Here is a 17,571-nt window from a genome sequence, read left to right as displayed (position 1 = left end):
GCACCCTAGGGACTGGAATAAGTATGAAGGTACATAATGGTGGCACGTGTGACCTCACAGTACTAGTAAGGCCAAAGGCATGTATTCTATCCCTATTTAAATCATTTCATTTTACACACAAGAATATCTGAACTCATAGCACTGTACACAGTCATTAGATACTCTGTAAAAGAAGCTTTATATGGGGTGCCTACATGGTGCAGTGAATAGAGCACCAGCCCTGGAGTCAGGAGGACCTGAGTTCAAATCCAGCCTCAGACTAGCCATGTGACCTTGGGCAACTCACTTAACCCCAATTGCCCTACCTTCCCCTCCAAAAAGCAAAAAAAAAAAAAAAAAAAAAAAAAAGGCAGCAGCAGCTTTATTAAACAGATTAGGACACCTAGTCAGGAATCTACCATTGCCAGGGGGAAGAAGAAGAAATCTAGGGACTAGGAAAGAGGATTCTTCAGGACAATTCTCCTACTGCTCATTTCCCAGCCCTTCCTTTAAGCACTGAGAATAGAATTCTGAAGCACAGAACTCAGAAATCAGAGCAGAGATCTTTTTAAAATACACTTTTAATCATGTATTTTATTTTTATACCACCTGGATTTTCCTACCCTATAGTATCCCTTCCCACTCTTAGTAACAGAGAATGTTTTTTTTTGTTTTGTTTTGTTTTGCTTTTTTTTGGAGGGGGGGGGGAAGGCAGGGCAATTGGGGTTAAATGACTCGCCCAAAGTCACACGGCTAGTGTTAAAGTGTCTGAGGTCAAATTTGAACTCAGGTCCTCCTGACTCCAGGGCTGGTGCTCTATCTATTCACTGTGCCACCTAGCCACTCCCAGAGAATATTTTTTTAAAAGAAAAAGAGGAAGAAAAAAAAAATTGAAAACTAATCAACACATGGGAAAAAAATCTGACCTTACCTGCTGTGTTGTGTATCTGTGGACTCCCAAGCCCTGCAGAATGAGAAGGGGACTTTTCCTGTCTCTTCGTCCTTTCTGGTTTTGTGGCAGTTGTGGTTTCTCTTTCCATAACGGTAGTCATTGGTGATACTTGTGTTGTGTTCCTGACCCTGCTTAGTTCACTGTGAATCCATTTCATGGAGCTCTTTACGTGCTTCTCTGTGCTCAGCATGCTTGTCATTCCTTATACAACAGTGATGTGTGTTCCACGATTCGCTTAGCCGTTGCTCAATCAGGGAGTATCTACTTTGTTCCTATTTCTTTTCTACCAGAAGAATATTTTATTTAAATATTTAAATTATTTAATTTAAGCTAAATTAAATTTAAATATTAAATTATTTAAATATTTTGATGCATAGGAAGTGACAGTGAACCAGACTGAGACCAGTCACATAAGCCCGACAGAGGTTTTACTAGCCAACTGGAAAAGGATTTTCATATTGAAGTCTGAATCCCTTTTGGCCCAAAGGATCATCTGACAACGTAGGGGACAGAAAGGTGAGGGCTCTTGGACCCGTGCACCCTGCAGAAGCTTCAAAAGAACACGTGGAATAAGAAATATGATTAGACAGTTATAACCAGGTGAGGCACGTTTTAAGCTCCAGGTGTACAGAAGGCAGAAGCGAAGTGACCCAGTCCAGTGGCCTGGGCAGCCGCCCTACTTGTTGCATATCTCTTCCTAATAGGTTGCAGTCTGTCCAGAGTTGTAAAATGCAGGTGCAGCACAAGGCATTAAGGGGCCAGCTCCTCCTTGATGCAGTGTGGGAGATCAAGGAGTTGGCAGTTCTGGAATCAGCAACCAAGTCTGCTTCTGGCTATGGCAGGTGGATGGCCTACAGAGCAAGGTTTTCTGGGTGAGAGAGATAATAAGGAGAGCTTTATGGAGCCCACTGATCCTATGGGTGCCACTTCCCACAAGTGCCACCACTAGGGGTCACATTCAGACTTTTAACGATAGGCTTAACTTCATGGCATAGAGAAGAAAAGGAAGGGCGCATTTCATCCCATCTCCATCAGATTGCCCCCTCATTTATCCCCACTCACTCAGCTTCCCTCTTATCCTGTCTACTGTCTACAAATGACCATGTCTCACCCATCCTTAGTCTTACTTGCTGCTGGAGAAGATGAAGGAAGCTGTCATCTTCCTGAAGCACTTAAAAGTAGCTCTTCCTTGATTCTCAGGTCCAGCAGAAAAGTAAGGAGGAAGCTGAGATGCCAGAAGAACACTGAGCTGGAGAGGCAGATTAATTCTTGGCCCTCGCGTAGTAGAGTTTTCTTTTTGCCACTCTATCCAGTCTCTGCCCTGCATCTATTAGAGTATGCCTTCCATTGGAGGGCCTTGTCTTCCTTCTCTAAGGTCCTTCTCAGGTGCCTTAGGTTCAGGAAAGGTCAAGGCCCCTTCTAAGGCCATAGTTTTTCATCATCCCTTGTTAAAGCCATGTTCCCACATGTTGTCTTTCCACAACTTCTCATGCACCAACTCCTCCCATCTTTTGTCATCTTTGCCAGTCTGTCAGATGTGACTTAAAACTTTCAGGGTTGTTTTTATTTGCATTTCTTTTATTGTTAGTGTTTTACAGCCGGGCTTCTTACACTTTTTTTTTTAATCAAGTGCTTTATTAACTTCTAGTTGACATGATTCATTTCCGCAAGATTTTGAGTTACAGATTTTCTCCCCGTTTTTCCCCTTCTCACCACCCCAGGGCTTCTTAAACTTTTTCCACTTGCTGACGCCTCACCTGAGTTTCAGCAGTTTGTTAGTGTTGTGTGGCCTGAGGGCATGCGCAGGGCAAAGTTCACATGCTTTGTGTTCAGAGTCAAGGCTGCCCTGAAGTTGTGCGATGCATCCTGGGCAAGCGCTGCCAGAAACACCTCAGATTCATTACACTTTTGATTTTAAATTAATCTTTGGTCGTTGCAAATTCAGAAATCTTTTCCTGTTGCCATTAAGGCTATAACCCACAGTTTAAGTAGTGCTGATTCTAGAATATTCTTTTTGTATGGTTGTTAATAGTTTGCAATTCTTCTCTTGAGAACTTTTTCTTCATATCTTTGGCCACTTGGGAAATGACTTTTGGTCATATGTTTCTGACAGTTGTCTCTATATTTGGCATATCAAACCCTTGTTAGCGACAATTGATGCAAAGATTTTTTTTTTTCCCCAACTGACTACTTCTATTTTTATCCTAAACGTATTAATTTTGTTTATACAAAAGCTTTTCAATTTCATGTAATCAAAATTGTCTGTTTTATCCTTCGAAATTTCCTCTGTCTCTCATTTGATTAAGAATTCATCCCCTTCCCATAGCTGTCATTGCTCAATTACTTCTGGTTTTTTTTTGGGTGGCACAGCCTTTAATATTGAGTTCACGTATCTTTTCTGAGTCTCTTATGGAATGTGGTAAAAGATGTTGGTTTAAGCCTAATTTAAACCATACTATTTAATATTTTTCCCAGCAGTTATAATAAGTAGATTGTTTTTCTAGGTAGTTTGTTTTGGGGCTCAATTATTTTGAACAGATTTCCAGTGACTCCTTGTTGAAGGCAGCTGTCTGGCCTTTCAAATGTACCAGACATGCCACAAACTATGTGATTATTATAAGAGGTGGTTTTAGGGGGGCAGAATGAGAAATGGAACCTCTCTGCAGTGCACAGTCATTTTAAAAAATAGCATCATTGCAGGGACCAAGTGATTGAGACACTGCTGGAAAATAAGGTTACATTTGCTTGAGAACCTAAAGCATTAGGGTCAGAGGATGACAGGAGGACTCAGGCATGTCAGCATATCTGTGACTTCAAGCCATTGACAAAACTGTTTTATAGCAAAGAGCTCCAGACCAGTTCCTGGGACACTCCAGGAGAGACTTCCAGATGGACACTGAGCCGCTGTCCTCAGGATGGGTCATTAATCTGTTCTGAATGCACAGGGTGTCAAAATCAATTAGAACATCCCTGGGGCTGCATATTGACTTAGAAAATTACACATCAGCTACATGGTACTGTATTTTTGTTTTTCGTTAAACATCTTTTGATTACATCTTTACCTGATTGAGCTTATAAGGGGAGTGTTATTACAGTGAGCTTAGCACCTGTGGTATAGCCCACATCTTTCATGTGGATAGCAGGAAAGACTTTACCAAGTGTTTTGCTGAATTTCAGTTATATTTATGGCTATGACATTCCCATGGTATACTAGACTAGTAACCCTGTCAGAAAAGGAATTGGGATGTCATATATGACATCCTGATCTCAGTGAAATCATGCTGTCTCTCTATGATTCCTGTTGCCTTTTCTATATACTCACTAATCATACTGCCTGTAATAATAAATGCCTTTTAAAATTTTCCCAGGAATTGGAAGTCGAGCGCACTCACCTCTACCGTGTTTCTTCCCTTTTCTTTTTCATCCAGATCATTAGTGATTATATTGTCAGAATTTTTATCTTTATGGTCTCCCATCCCTTTCAAACTGTCTTAGGATCACTCCCATTGTTCTCAGAACTTCTTGATGTTTCTTAGAACTTGTGAAATGTGCGCTTAGATATGACCTGTGTTCCTGCACCCTGTGTTACTTTGAAGTCTAGAACGAAATAGTCACTTTTTTCCCCAAGGGTCTTGTCACTTCTTTGGTGACTCAGCTCATTCCTTACAGGAATACTCTTTCAGCCAAACTGGTTTACATACTGTTCCTAAAACACAGTTTGGGATTTCCTGCCTTCACATTTGTTTACACGATTCCACATGCCTGGAACAAGAGAAGAAAACCTGCATTACCAATACCCAGAGAAGAGAGAGAATGTAGGAGGGAGAGGGTAGCCAAAGTGTCATGTTGCATAGAGTTCAAGAAGGATGGGGACTGAGAAAAGGCCGTAAGACTTAACCATTAAGAGGTCTTCGGTAGCCTTTGAGAGAGCAACAGATAGAATGTTCCCCAAGTTTTCTCCAGGCAAACACTGGCAGTTCCTTCGGCTAGTACTCATATGACATCATTTTGAGGTCTGTCACCAGCCTGGCAGTCCTCTGTTTTTCATTGTGTCCTCTCTGTAATGTGTATTCAAAAGTTAACCTAGTGGTGCAGATGTTATCTGACCAAAGACACTTTGTTCTGGATATGGGGCTCCTACTATAGCCTAAAGTTGGAATAGCTTTTTTTGAAACATGAATCTTATCATTTCTGCTTCCCCAGCCTCTCACATCTGTCCTCTCCTATGCATCATATGGCCCCCACCTTGGGACAGGTCCTCATCCCTTCTCATGGATTTATTGCAATAGCCTCCTACTTGGTCCCTCTGTCTCACATGTTTCTCCATTCCAATGTATCATCCACATAGCTGCAAAAATAATTTCCCTAAAGTTCTGGTCCAACTGTGTCATTGCCTCACTTGGCAAATTCCCACGACTCCCTGTTGCCTCTAGGCTCAAATATAAAGTCCTCTTGCTTTGAAAGCTCTTCTTGCTTATGCTTCTTCTTCAGCCTTATGCACTCCTCTCCTTGCCTTTTTCACTCCAGCCAAATGGGCCTTCATGTTGCTTCACACAGCAGACATTGATGTACTGAGGAAGCAGCTTCTCTTTCAGGTCTCTGCCTATAAGACTGGATATATGAAGGAAAATTCAGGTAACATTGGGGAAGGACAGCAGAGGTATACTGGACTCCTCCAGGAAGAAAGTGAACAGCCTTTGACCTGTGTCAGCCACAAGAATAGAGAAAAAGGAATGAGTAGCAACGTAAGTCCATACCTCTCTCCTGAGGCCTGGGCCACCTGCTCTGCCTCGTTATTGGGGGTCAGAGTTAGCCACTTCATTAAGCATAGCAATTTTGTTCAGTTCTCTTATCCATTGTGAGCCTCCAAGGGTCACCCACCTTTTTCACTGGCCACACTGGGAAGGGAAGGGAAGAGAAAGGGAATAAGCATTTATATGGTGCCTACGACATGTCGTCAGGCACTGTGCTAAGTGTTTTGTACAGGGATTATTTGTAGATTGGGGAGTTAGCATAGCACAGCACTCCCCAACACTGGATACTGTTTGACGTTACCTACACGGCAACTTCAGGAAATTCCCAGGGTTCCCATTTATTCCCAGTAATTGGTGTAAAGGTTAGAGTAATCGCATCTTACGGGTACTGACTGACTTAAGTATTTATTATGTCTTTTCCCAAATATACCCACCCTGATTATCCACAATTGTGAACCAGATGTGGGCCTTACCTCTCAACTCCACCTCAGCAAAGATGCCCTAAACTTTGATGGAACAGAAAAGCTTATACTCCCCCAATCCCAGATGTTCTGCTACAGTTTTGCTAGTGTTCTCCCAAGGGGATCCAAAGCTGCTTAGAAGGAAGAGCATCATCACCTTCCACTATTGGAATGGAGTTCTATGGACAGCCTTATTTCCCCAGCTAGGCATTAGGACTGTTTCAGTCCCTTGCTCAAATTTGACGATTAGGCCTCTCCAGTGGTACATCACAGAGTAACCACTGTCATTGACACCACTCAAGTGGCGCTCTGCCCAGAAGATAAGGGCTACTTGTTCCTGATGGCATAGGGCACCAGGGTCATAGTGGAATGTCAGATCTAGTCTAGCACATCTCTTACAGTAATTTTCAACCCTCTGCTGACTTTCATGGGGGAACTGTCTACAAAGGGAATCTGTCTTTATGGGGAGGGGTATGTACAACTCCCCATGTTAGCCACTAAAAATAGAGACAAAGAACAGGTCTCGTCTCGTCTGGGACCTCTAACTGATTTCACCTGGTTTTGCAAAGTAAATCTTAGGTAAAATCCCATAAGCTGATGGAATTCAATGACCAGGAGGAGCTCTACCATGGCCATACTAGACCATTCTATCACCAGTCATTGTTCCAATAACTCATTAAATTGTGCAAAAGTTCTACAGTTCTCGCAATTGCTTTGGTGGTGAAATCCCACTCATTCTCCAATTCCCTCTGGTGTGAGTAACAGGTAAAGACTGAGTTTCTTAATCAAGACCAAGTATCTCCCAGTTATCTTTATTTTCACTCCTTTCCTTTTTTCTCATGGCCCTGATCTCAGTAAAATTCTACACAATGACCAGCAATATCTCTAGGTTGAACCCAAGGTTTCACCAAACACGCTGCAAATTACAAAGAAGAAAAAAGATAAGAATAGTCAATACTGGAACGGTTGTGGGAAGATAAGTACACTGATGCTTTGTTGGCGGAGCCACTAAACCATTTTTGGAAAGTAATTTGGAATTATTTAAATTAAGTGACTAAAACATTCATGCTCTTTGACCCAGACATTCCATGATTGGGCTTACACCCCAACAGAGTCAAGGATAGGAAGTCCCTGTGTACAACAAAATATTTAGCAACATTTTTTTGTGTGATAACAAAGAATTAGAAACAAAGTTAATGACAGTTAATTGGGGAATGTCTTAAATAATGGTACATGAATGTAATGGAATATGACTTGCTGCAAAAAATTATGAAAGTGATGAGTACAGAAAAGCATGGAAAGATTTACATAACCTGATGCAGAGTGAAATAAGCAGAGCCAAGAAAACAATGTACCCAGTCACAATGATGTAAATGGGAAGATACCCTCTGCTGTGTCAGTCAAACACATCTTTCCGGCCAGGTGCTTTGGCTATGACACATGCAGAGGCAGAGGGGAGCTGTGAAAATGGAAAGAACAGCCACAAAATATTTAAAAGGGAATATTGCAAAATTACAAAAAAGACAAACATGGCCCCAAAGAAGGGATATGAGAAGACACCTCCAACCCACTCATTTGCAAAGGGTGCAGGTCCATCAGTGTGTTGCATTGCATATATTTTCAGACTTTGTATCACTTTAAATAATTTTGCTGATTTCTTTTTTATCTTTGAAATTATTTGCTATACGAAATGACGGTTGAAAGATGCTGAGGAAAATTTTTGTAATCTTAAAAAAAGAATAAATTATTTTCTTTAATCTTCATGTTGCAAAATCGCAACAACAACAAAAAACAGCACTAGTCCAAAGAAGAGAGACAAGAAGACACCCCTGCCTCTGCTTTTGCAGAGGTGAGAAGCCCACCGATGTGGGACATGCAAATATTTTCAGGCTTATTCACTTGTTTACTACCTTTTTCTTTTTTTCTCTTAAAAATGTTATTATATAGAATAGTTCTTTAGGAAGGAGGAGGAGGGATACTAGGGGAAATTTTGGTGATGTAAAACAAAATCAATACAATTTTTTTTATAAAGACCTCTAGGCTGGAGACCATACATCCCATATGCCCTGATCAGTATCATACATTTCATTTGTGCTATTAAATATGCCCTCAGTCTTTAGGTCATACTGCTAAGAATTCAAAAAGTACATTCACATTTATCTCAAGTTGACACACTTTCATTTTCCATATGCAGGTGTCCGAGGTTTTTGTTTCAATTTGTTTTTTGGGACCATAAGCAAAACAAAAACAAGCCCTTGTAATACCTGCACTCTCCCAGTTGATGTTCTTAAACACCCATCGGACTAATTCTGCAGTGTCAATGAAACCCCTTCCCTGCCCCATTGTGATGACTTAGCCTTTTCAATCAAAAATAAAGTGGCCACAAGCCTGTATCCAGTTATCCAAACACCCAAGTATCTGTGCATTCTGCATCACCCTTCTGCACCTTCAACCACAAAGTTATCCTAAGTTATCTTGCAGATATAATGCAAAACATTCTGGGCCAAATCCAACTCAGGCCCTGCTGATCTTGAGACTTGGATCTGGAACACAACAAAATACTCATGGACCATACCTTTTTGGAAACATTGGATTCAGGTGGAGACAGCTCCCCTCTGCTTCTGCATTTGCCATGGTGGCAGCACCTGGCTAGAAAGGTGTGTTGACTAGCACAACAGTGGGTATTCTATTAAGTCTTAAGAAATGCTCGTAGGCTGGACTTTTTATTCTCCAGGAAACCAGCAAACCATATCAAGGGCTTGACTCTTTAGTCCCCTAGACCAATCGAGTCTCAAAGGTTTCCTTGCCTTTTTAAGGAGAACATCTAGCCTGAATGAAACAATGCTGCCTCTCCTTCATGCTCTCAACTGACCTCTCTTACTAGACCCAGATGAATTGTATCCTAGGTCAATGAAATGACTGGCAGGTGTGATTGATTAATACTCATTTATCTTTGAAAGATCATGGGAAATGGAATCGGTACCACAGGACTGGAGAAGGGAAAAAGTTCCATTTTTGTGGGGTTTTTTAGTTGCTTTTTTTTAAAGAGAAAAGTTTTTGAACTGTAGACCAGGCATTTATGACTTTTATGTGTGGGCAGATGCTATCATTTCTTTTAAAAGGATGGTTAGTTAATATGTAGAAGAAGTAGCAATAATCACAAATCCAGCAAGCCTTCATCAAGAACAAATGCCAGAGTCATCTCATTTCGTTTTTCAACGGGGCTATGGTTGATAAAGGGAATGCACTAAATATTAGTTTACCTGGATTTGGTAAAGTATTTTATACTATAATGCTGTGGATAAAATGGAAAGATATAGGGTAGGTGACTGAAACAGGCTGAATGGGTGGACTCATCATTTAGAGTGTAAGGTCAAACTGGAAGGTGGTCTCTAGTAGAATATTCTCAACAATTTCTCCTTGGCCCTTTGCTATTTAACTTTTTTTTGGTCAATAACTTGGGAATAGAGATAGATGACGTTAGGTTTACTGGTGATGTGAAACTGGGGTGGAAAGCCAGTGAATACACCAAGTGACAGAGTCGGTGTAGACAAGCTCAAACACTGGACCAAATCTAATAATCTGAAATCCAATAGGGATAAATGTTAAATTGGCTTTATAAGTCCAAAACGGGAAAGGTTAGCTAGTCAGCAGTCTTTCTGAAAAAGATATGGGTGTCTTTGGAGGGAAGGCAGGGCAACTGGGGTTAAGTGGCACAGCTAGTTTTTTGTGTTAAGTGTCTGAGGCAGAATTTGAACTCAGGGCCTCGACTCCAGGGCCATTGCTCTACTCACTGTGCCACCTAGCCGCCCCAAGATCTGGGTGTCTTGATGAGATGAAAGCTCAATGAGTTAAGTGTGTAATACAGCAGCTGGGGGGGGGGAGCAAAGATAACCTTCATTAAAACGTGCATTAAAAAAGGCACGCCTTTGAAGGGCAGGAAGGTGAAAGCTCTGTTGTACTCAGCCCTAATCAGATCCCATCTGGAATGTTGGGTACATGCTCAGGGCCACACTTCAGGAAGGACATTGATAAGCTACAAAGCATGCAGAGAAAGGCAATCAAGAAAATCAAGGGCCATTTTTGAGGTTCTGTTCAAAGAACTGGAGATATTTAGCCTGAAGAAGAGACGACTCCAAGGGAAGAGAAGGAGCATTTATTAAGCACCTACTATGTACCAAGCACAGTGATAAGCATTTTATTACCTCATTTGATCCTCACAACCCTGTGAGAGAGGTACTGCTGTTATCCCCATTTTACAGTTGAGGAAACTGAGGCAAACAGGTTCAGTCACATTCCTAATAAATGTCTATGGCTGGATTTGAACTCGGGCCTTCCTGACTCCAAGTCCAGCTCTCTATTGCACCACCTAGCTGCCTTTTTGTTAGCAAAAGTAACACGTACTGTTAGTTGCAAACACAATTATTAAATGCCCAGCTATTTCTTTTGTGAAAAGTTTCTATGGGGGAGTAGTCATTTTGAGTGAAGTGAATTATGTGTCAAAATATTATATCCCTTCCCATCCCTAACCCCACCCCCAGATAAATCAAGGGATCAAAATCACCATCCCAACAACACAGCCCATGCTTTCCTGGCTCATTAATTTACCTCTACTTAAAGTGTCCTTCCTTCCCACTACCCCACATCTCCATCTACTGAAATATTATCCACCCTCCAAGTGCCAATTCAAATACCACCTCTACCAGGAAGTCTTCTGTGGATGTACATATAAGATTGAGAGCTTAGACCCATACAATCGGAGCTCATTTACTCCAGCCTTATTTAATAGACAGGGAAACCATTCCCAAGAAGTTAAATGACTTGTCTAAGATGACCCAGGATGGGGTTGCAGAGAGAGGATTTACCGTCAAGTCTTCCAACTACACATCCAGTATTGTTTCCAGCACACCAAACCGCTAAGGGTTTTGTCCTCCCAAGGCAGGGACTAGAGGCAGCTGCTTCGTAGGCAACTAGAAGAGTATAGGGAAATGGAAGCAATCAGGAAGTTTTCAAACTCTCTTTCTTTTTAAGGCACAGACAGTTCCACTTTTGCAATGTCAAGTTGCATATCCTCCAGTGAAAGCTCAAAACCTCCAGGCAACAGTAACTTAGATCAAAGTATACAATTTTTAGACCTTGCCCAAGGCAGGCAAATGCCTTTCATCCTTCAGGCCACCAGTGATCTCTTCCTCTTCAGGATTTCCTCAATCCTTTGTTTTGACCTCACTCAATGAACACTTGGCCACACCAAGTTTTGTGTTCTATCTATTTCCATATATATCTTATTGCCCTCTGATAGATTATAAGCACCTTGAGAGAGGGTACCCGTTATGAACTGTATCCCCCACCAACATCTTGAATAATGACTCAAATATAGCAGGGATATAGTCAATACTTGTCAAATGTTGAATGAATGAATGGATGAATGAATGAACAAATGGAACAGTGGTCATCCAGCCTTTGTTTAAATACTTCTGATAGAAACTTACTAAATCACAAAATTCTCTGGTTGTTGTATTAATTTACAAAGTCAAATTGAACTGAATTGTAAAGTTCAAAAAGGCAAGGACCATAGATTTATATTTATTTTTTATCCTCTCCAGGGTTCCTAGTGCAGGGCTCTGCACACAAGGGGATACTATCTATGCTAAGGATTTCAAAAGACGTTATGGTATCACTGAAAACATTATTGTCCTCATATAAGAGGAGAAAACTGAGGCCGTTGGGACTTCCCAGAGAGTGTCAGAGTCAAAAACAGACCTGAGACTACTGACACTATCTCTGTTCCAAGCATAGGCTGGTTTCCCTCCTAGAAGAAAAATTGAAGAGCCCTGAGGAACACCTCTTTACCCTCCAGATTATCAGGAACCACGAAATCTTCCTAAAAAACAAACACATAAAAAAACAGAAGCAGGCTTCAATCAGGGGAAAAGAACCTGAAATAACGGGAATCTTGATCCTTGTCAGGAAGTTGGAGAATCAAAGGATGTGATCCTATGGTGTCAGGAGACACTGTACCTTGGAGCTTAAAAGAGAGAGAGGAGAGAATTCCAGAAGAGGAAGGAGCTGGGTGCCCTAAGGAGGAAGTGGTTGCTTGACCTCCAAGGACTGATGGAGAACCACAGAAGCTATCAGGTGAGAGATTGTGCAGTAAAGGTAGAATGCCTTTGGTGGTTGGTGTCTCTGCACCCAGGGGGACCTGATAACAACAGAGAGGTCTTTTGTCCTCCTGGGGGATAGTTCCAAGAAGTAACTGAAAACATCCCAGGACTTGTCAAAAATGGATGACTGCCACCCAGTTCCGGTGATTCGCTTTCTGATTCCTCAGTTTACTCATCCCCCCTTTACCTCATCTTCACAAAGAGATGGTCAAATACGTGACCTTGCCACTGCCCACAGCTGTTCTACTTCTATGCCGGTGAACTCCGAAATTCCTTCATCTGTCATTGTCTATCGTCATTCCACCTTTCCCTCTGCCTTACAACCCCTAGTCCTGCTCTTCATCCTCACCATCCTCACCTCCAATCAGATCACCCCTCAGTTCTTTCCCAAGCCAGGAGATTTACACCAGCGACACTTTCTTCCCTTCTCCATCTTGACCACTAGGTGAACCAGTTCACTTCTACACTCTCCTCCTGAGTCCCTGGACCCCTTATCCTCTCACTAATCTTACCCTGCTGAGCCTAAACCTTGGATTACCCCCACCATCCACTGCCTTTGTTCCTGCTCCCTTGCCACTGGGCAGAGCTAGAGAAAATCACGAAACTGGGCTGCCCAAGTCTTCACCAAATTTATGTTACATAATCTCCAATAGGTTCTCTCCTCAGCAATTCCTCCAGCCTTTTACAACTCCTTAATCAATTCACTCACTACCCACTCACCACAATGGCTTTTCCAAACCTTTTCATCCTTCTCAACCTTCCCTTGGCTCTCCCTTCACACTTGGCTTTGCACTCTCAGCTGAGAACCTTGCCTGAGAACTTTGCACTCTCAGCTGAGAACACTGAAAAAAAAAAAGAGGCCATTCACCAAGAGTCTTCTCTTCTCCCCTCCCACCATTTATATGCCTTCTGCCAATATCTCCTCCTTCATCCCCATATTATGTAAAGAGGTAGCCTATCTCTTTACCAAAGCAAACTTTTCCCTATGAACAAGTGATTCAATTCCATCCTGTCTTCTCCAATAGATTTAAAGTACTCTCTGTCACCCACACTCTCTCACTAATCTTCAATCTCTGTCTACTGGCTGCTTCTCTGCTGCTCACAAACATGTCCATGTCTCCCTTAACCTCAGAAAAACCTCCTTGATCCTCCCATCCAAGGGTATGCTGGAACCAGCTCCTATTGACTCATAAGAGCTAATTGTTAAATTTTCAGTGGAAATATTTACGCCTCAGAAATTGGCAGACTATAAAACCAGGGCTTCCGTCATACTGTTTTGTTGATTGTCTGTGCTTAAGAAAGTGATGGAGAAGATGGTAATGATGAAGATTAAACTTAAAAGGGTGTTGTCTTTTCAGAGCGCTGGTTGTTCAAATTTTACCAGCACCACTGCCTCTGTCCCTGGTAGTTTTCGTCTTGTATCTCTCCTCTTTGTGGCTAAACTCCTCAAGAAGGACATCTACAACGGTGCCTCCACTTCTCTTCAAGCCCTTTGCAATCCAGTTTTTTACCTCATCATTCAACTGAAACTGCCTTCGTCAGAGTTACCAGTGATCTCTTCATTGCCCAATCTAATGGCCTTTCTCAATCACCATTCTTCTTGACCTCTCCGTAGCCTGACACTATTAATTACCCTCTCCTCTCTAGGTGTCCTGATTCTACCTGTCTGACCACTCCTTCTCAGTCTCCTTTCCTGCCTCTTCATCCAGCTTGTACCTACTAACCATAGGTGTTGCCCAAGACACTGCCCTGGGCCTTCTTCTTTTCTCCCTCTGTACAATTTTTCATATGCTCCTATGGATTCAATTATCATCTATGTGCAGATGATTCTCAGATCTATTTATCCAGCCCTAATGTCTCTCCTGACCTCCAGTTACATCTCCAGTTGCCTAGTAGACATCCCATACTGCATGTCCCATAAACATGTTAAACTCAATTTGTCCAAAATAGAACTCATTATGTCCCCCTCCAACCACCCAACCTCTCCCCAACTTCCTGACTTCCCAAATGCTAAGGCACCGCCATCCAACCCATCACCCAGGTTCAAAACCTGAATGGCATCTTCAGCTTGTCGCTTGTATTTGGCCGGCTTATCCAATCTGTTGCCAAGGCTGTCAAGTCGACCTTCGTAACATCTCTCCTATCTGCCTTCTCTCCTCTGATACTGCCACCACGCTGGTGTGGGGCCTCATCACTTCGTGCCCCAACCATTGCCATAGCCTGCTGCTTGATTCCCTCTTCAAGTCTCTGTCCAGTCCAGTCCATGTCACCCATCAAAGCGATCTTCCTAAAGCACCCCGGTCAGTAACTCCCGTGGTTCCCTGTTACCTCCAGGGTCAAATACAAAATCCTGTTTGGCTTTTAAAGCCCCTCATAACCTGGCACCCTCCAACAATCCCAGCCTGCCTGCTGTGTGACCCAGCGACACTGGCCTTCTCTCTGAAGCTCCAACAGTCTAGCCCCCTCCTGGCCCCGCCTTTTCACTGCCTGTCCTCCATTCCCAGGATGCTCCCCCTCCTGGATTCCCTGGATCCCTCTGAGTCTCAGCTAATATTCTGCCTCTGGTCTCCCTCAGTGGTAGTGCCTTCCCTCCATGACCATCTTAAGTACATCCCACATCGACCTTGTTTGTACATAGTTGTTTGCATGTCGTCCCCCCTGTCAGTTGTGATCTCTCGAAGGGCAAGGACTGTTTTTGCCTTTGTTTCTACTCCCTATCCCAGTGCCCGGCTCATAATGAATGCTTATTGCCTGGACCCGGTGAGCACACACCTCCCACTTCCACCCCCCTTAGACTCTAGTCAGTTCATTGCTTTCTCACACCAGTGTAATGACAATTCCCCACCCCCTGAGCACAGAAAAAAAATGGCTCTGTCTGCCACCACTCTAACATTCCTTCTCTGTGAGACTCAACTGTATCAGCGGGTAAAGTTCATTAGGATGTGTGGAGTGGAAGAGAAAGAAAGAAAGGGAAACAGGACGGTGAGTCCTTAGTGACCGAGGGGGGAGTACCACCAGCTAAACCAAGGTTGTTACAGTCTGCTTGAGTTCAGAACTTTTACTTGCCCTCCTTTCCCAAATGAGACACAACTTCCTGGTATTAGGCTGAGACAAATGGACCTCCTGTCTAGTTTTCCAGCCGAAAGTCTTGCTGTTCCTCCCCCCAAGGGCTGCACAGGCCTAAGTGAATAGAGCTGCACATGGATCCAGCCCAGTTCAGTCTGTTCTCACTCAGTCTGGTCCTGTCCAGGGTGTCCCTGAAGACCCAGGTCCCTGCCCCTGGATGTTACTCTCAGGAGGTGGTAATGGGACTGAGGATGTGAAAAGAAAGGAGAGTGCTGGGTTTAGGACTCAAGGTGTGGAGAGGGAGGGGGAGGAATGGGCAATGACAGTCTCCTTTACTGCTTATAAACCATGCTGAGATTTGCTGGAAGCCAGCCAGTGGAGAGTGGGGTCCTGAAGGGCCTGCTCCACCCAGTGCATCAGGAGTAGGATTATGAACTCCTGCAGCCATCAGCTCTGCCTCTTTTGGAAATGAACTTGGTGGGGGCAACTGCTCTGAAGAAGCCTCATTAAATCTGAGTCCACTCTCCCCAGGGACCAAGTTGGCTTGGAGAGAATGGGCCCTTGGGTGTTGTGGGGAAAATATTTGTACATCTGTTCTTGGTATTTCTTAACAGTGATCAACAGTGTCAAATGCTGCAGTGAATATCCCTTTAATAAAACTATTCAGTGTTAATTGGTTAAGGGGAATTGGGGCATGCACCATTGATCACTAGCCATGAGTGGCACACACCTGAATGGGAACTTGAGCTGTTAGCATTAGAAAAGAAAAAACAATTCCAGCCCCTCGGGGTGACCATAGAAAGTTGATGGGAGATATAGTCAATCCTGCTCTGAAAGGGAGAGCTCCAAATTATTGCTGTCTCTACATGAATGAAGGTCATCCTCCAAAAGAGTATTGGAAGGGAACTTGCAGGCTTTCACAATCTTTACCATTTCACTGTTAATTGTTCTGAGATTTTAAAAGATGAAAGAGATAGAAGAATAAAAGGATTGCCCTCGTGTATAAAGGAGAAAGAAGGTGGCAGAGTGTAACCATTTCTTATAATTAGTGTGCATGAGAAGTGTATACGAATAGAGAGCAATCATCAGATGAACTTTATTCTTATCTGAATTGCACAAGGGAGAGTCAAACGCTCCCAAATACACAGTTTGTTGCAGAAATATACTAAGCTCAAGAGGGGAACAAACAGTGATGGAAAAGGGAGTAGGTTCAGAGAGAAGATGGTACCAGGGAGGGACTTATTGGAGCACAACGAACTTCCTGATACCGAGGGAAGAGGAAAAGGGAAGGGGGTGAGCAGAGAAAAGAACTGGAATCTAATGTTAGACAATGGGGAGGATGACTCAACAAACGGTACTGGAATGGAATGGAATGTTATTGTGCCATGAGAAATGCCTAAAGAGACGATTGCAGAGAATCCTGGGCAGCATGAACTGATGCCCAGTGAAGCAAGCAAAACCAAAACTGTTTATACAAGGACACCAATGTAAAGAAACACAACTCTGAGATACTTAAGAACCCTGACGAATGCACTGACCAGCCATGTCCCTAGAACTCCGAGGAAGCACGCTATCTGCCTTTTGACAGAAAGGTGATGAATTCAAGGTGCAACATTTTTGGACATGGCCACTGTGTGCATTAATTTTGTTTGATTATGCTTATTTGATACAAGGGTTTTTTTTCTCTTTCAGTTTTTAATTGGGATAGGCTTCGGGAAGGTTATTGATATTGATTCCAAAAAAGAAGGCCATTTAACTTTTTTTAAAAGTGCACAGAAGGGAACAGAAGAAAGTTTAGAAGGAAGCACAAAGCAAGCAGGACCGTCATGTGGGAAAATATTCTTTGATATATAAATGCTTCTCTGGTTGGGGGAGGGATACTGGGAGAAATTTAGATGATGAAAAAGCAAAAGGTATCAATAAAAATTTATTTTAAAAAAAGAATGTGTGAAATTTATTTTAAAAATAAGCAGTATGAAATGGAGATTATAGCTTCATGTTATTGCTTCCTCTGTGTGTTTTGCTGTGTATCTGAAAATGTTTATTTTTTGGTGTTTATATTCAGAATAAAAATTAAATTTAAAAATCTAATATCATATAGTGGACACTGGGGAGACATGTGGTGGTTATGAGCAATCTGTGACCTAACCAGTAAGGAAATCTAAAGAATAGGAATCATCCTGGAATTTTATAAGAGA

At 42.5% G+C, this 17,571-nt stretch overlaps 2 protein-coding genes across 2 annotated transcripts in view; both read left to right on the top strand.

Annotated features, from left to right (window-relative positions):
• The window catches only part of UBAP2 (ubiquitin associated protein 2), a 193,308-nt gene that overhangs the window by 22,362 nt on the left and 153,375 nt on the right, over positions 1 to 17,571 (top strand). The window lies entirely within an intron of this gene.
• On the top strand, positions 22 to 17,499 carry LOC138161132 (uncharacterized). The gene is made up of 2 exons (XM_069087972.1): positions 22 to 5,676; positions 11,750 to 17,499. Exon 2 carries the CDS (start codon positions 14,315 to 14,317, stop codon positions 15,299 to 15,301), a length of 987 nt encoding a protein of 328 aa, XP_068944073.1. The 5' UTR covers positions 22 to 5,676; positions 11,750 to 14,314; the 3' UTR covers positions 15,302 to 17,499.

This window comes from Petaurus breviceps, unplaced genomic scaffold (assembly GCF_028583685.1).
Source record: "Petaurus breviceps papuanus isolate PSGF00001 unplaced genomic scaffold, PetGlider_PUasm1.0 183, whole genome shotgun sequence".
NCBI classification, from domain to species: Eukaryota; Metazoa; Chordata; class Mammalia; order Diprotodontia; family Petauridae; genus Petaurus; species Petaurus breviceps.
Note: the sequence above shows the minus strand (reverse complement) of the source record. Positions and strands in the feature narration are given on the sequence as shown.

Bases quoted from the DNA above. Each gene is read 5' to 3' on its own strand.
- LOC138161132 (XM_069087972.1), top strand. From the start codon at position 14,315: ATGCTAAGGCACCGCCATCCAACCCATCACCCAGGTTCAAAACCTGAA.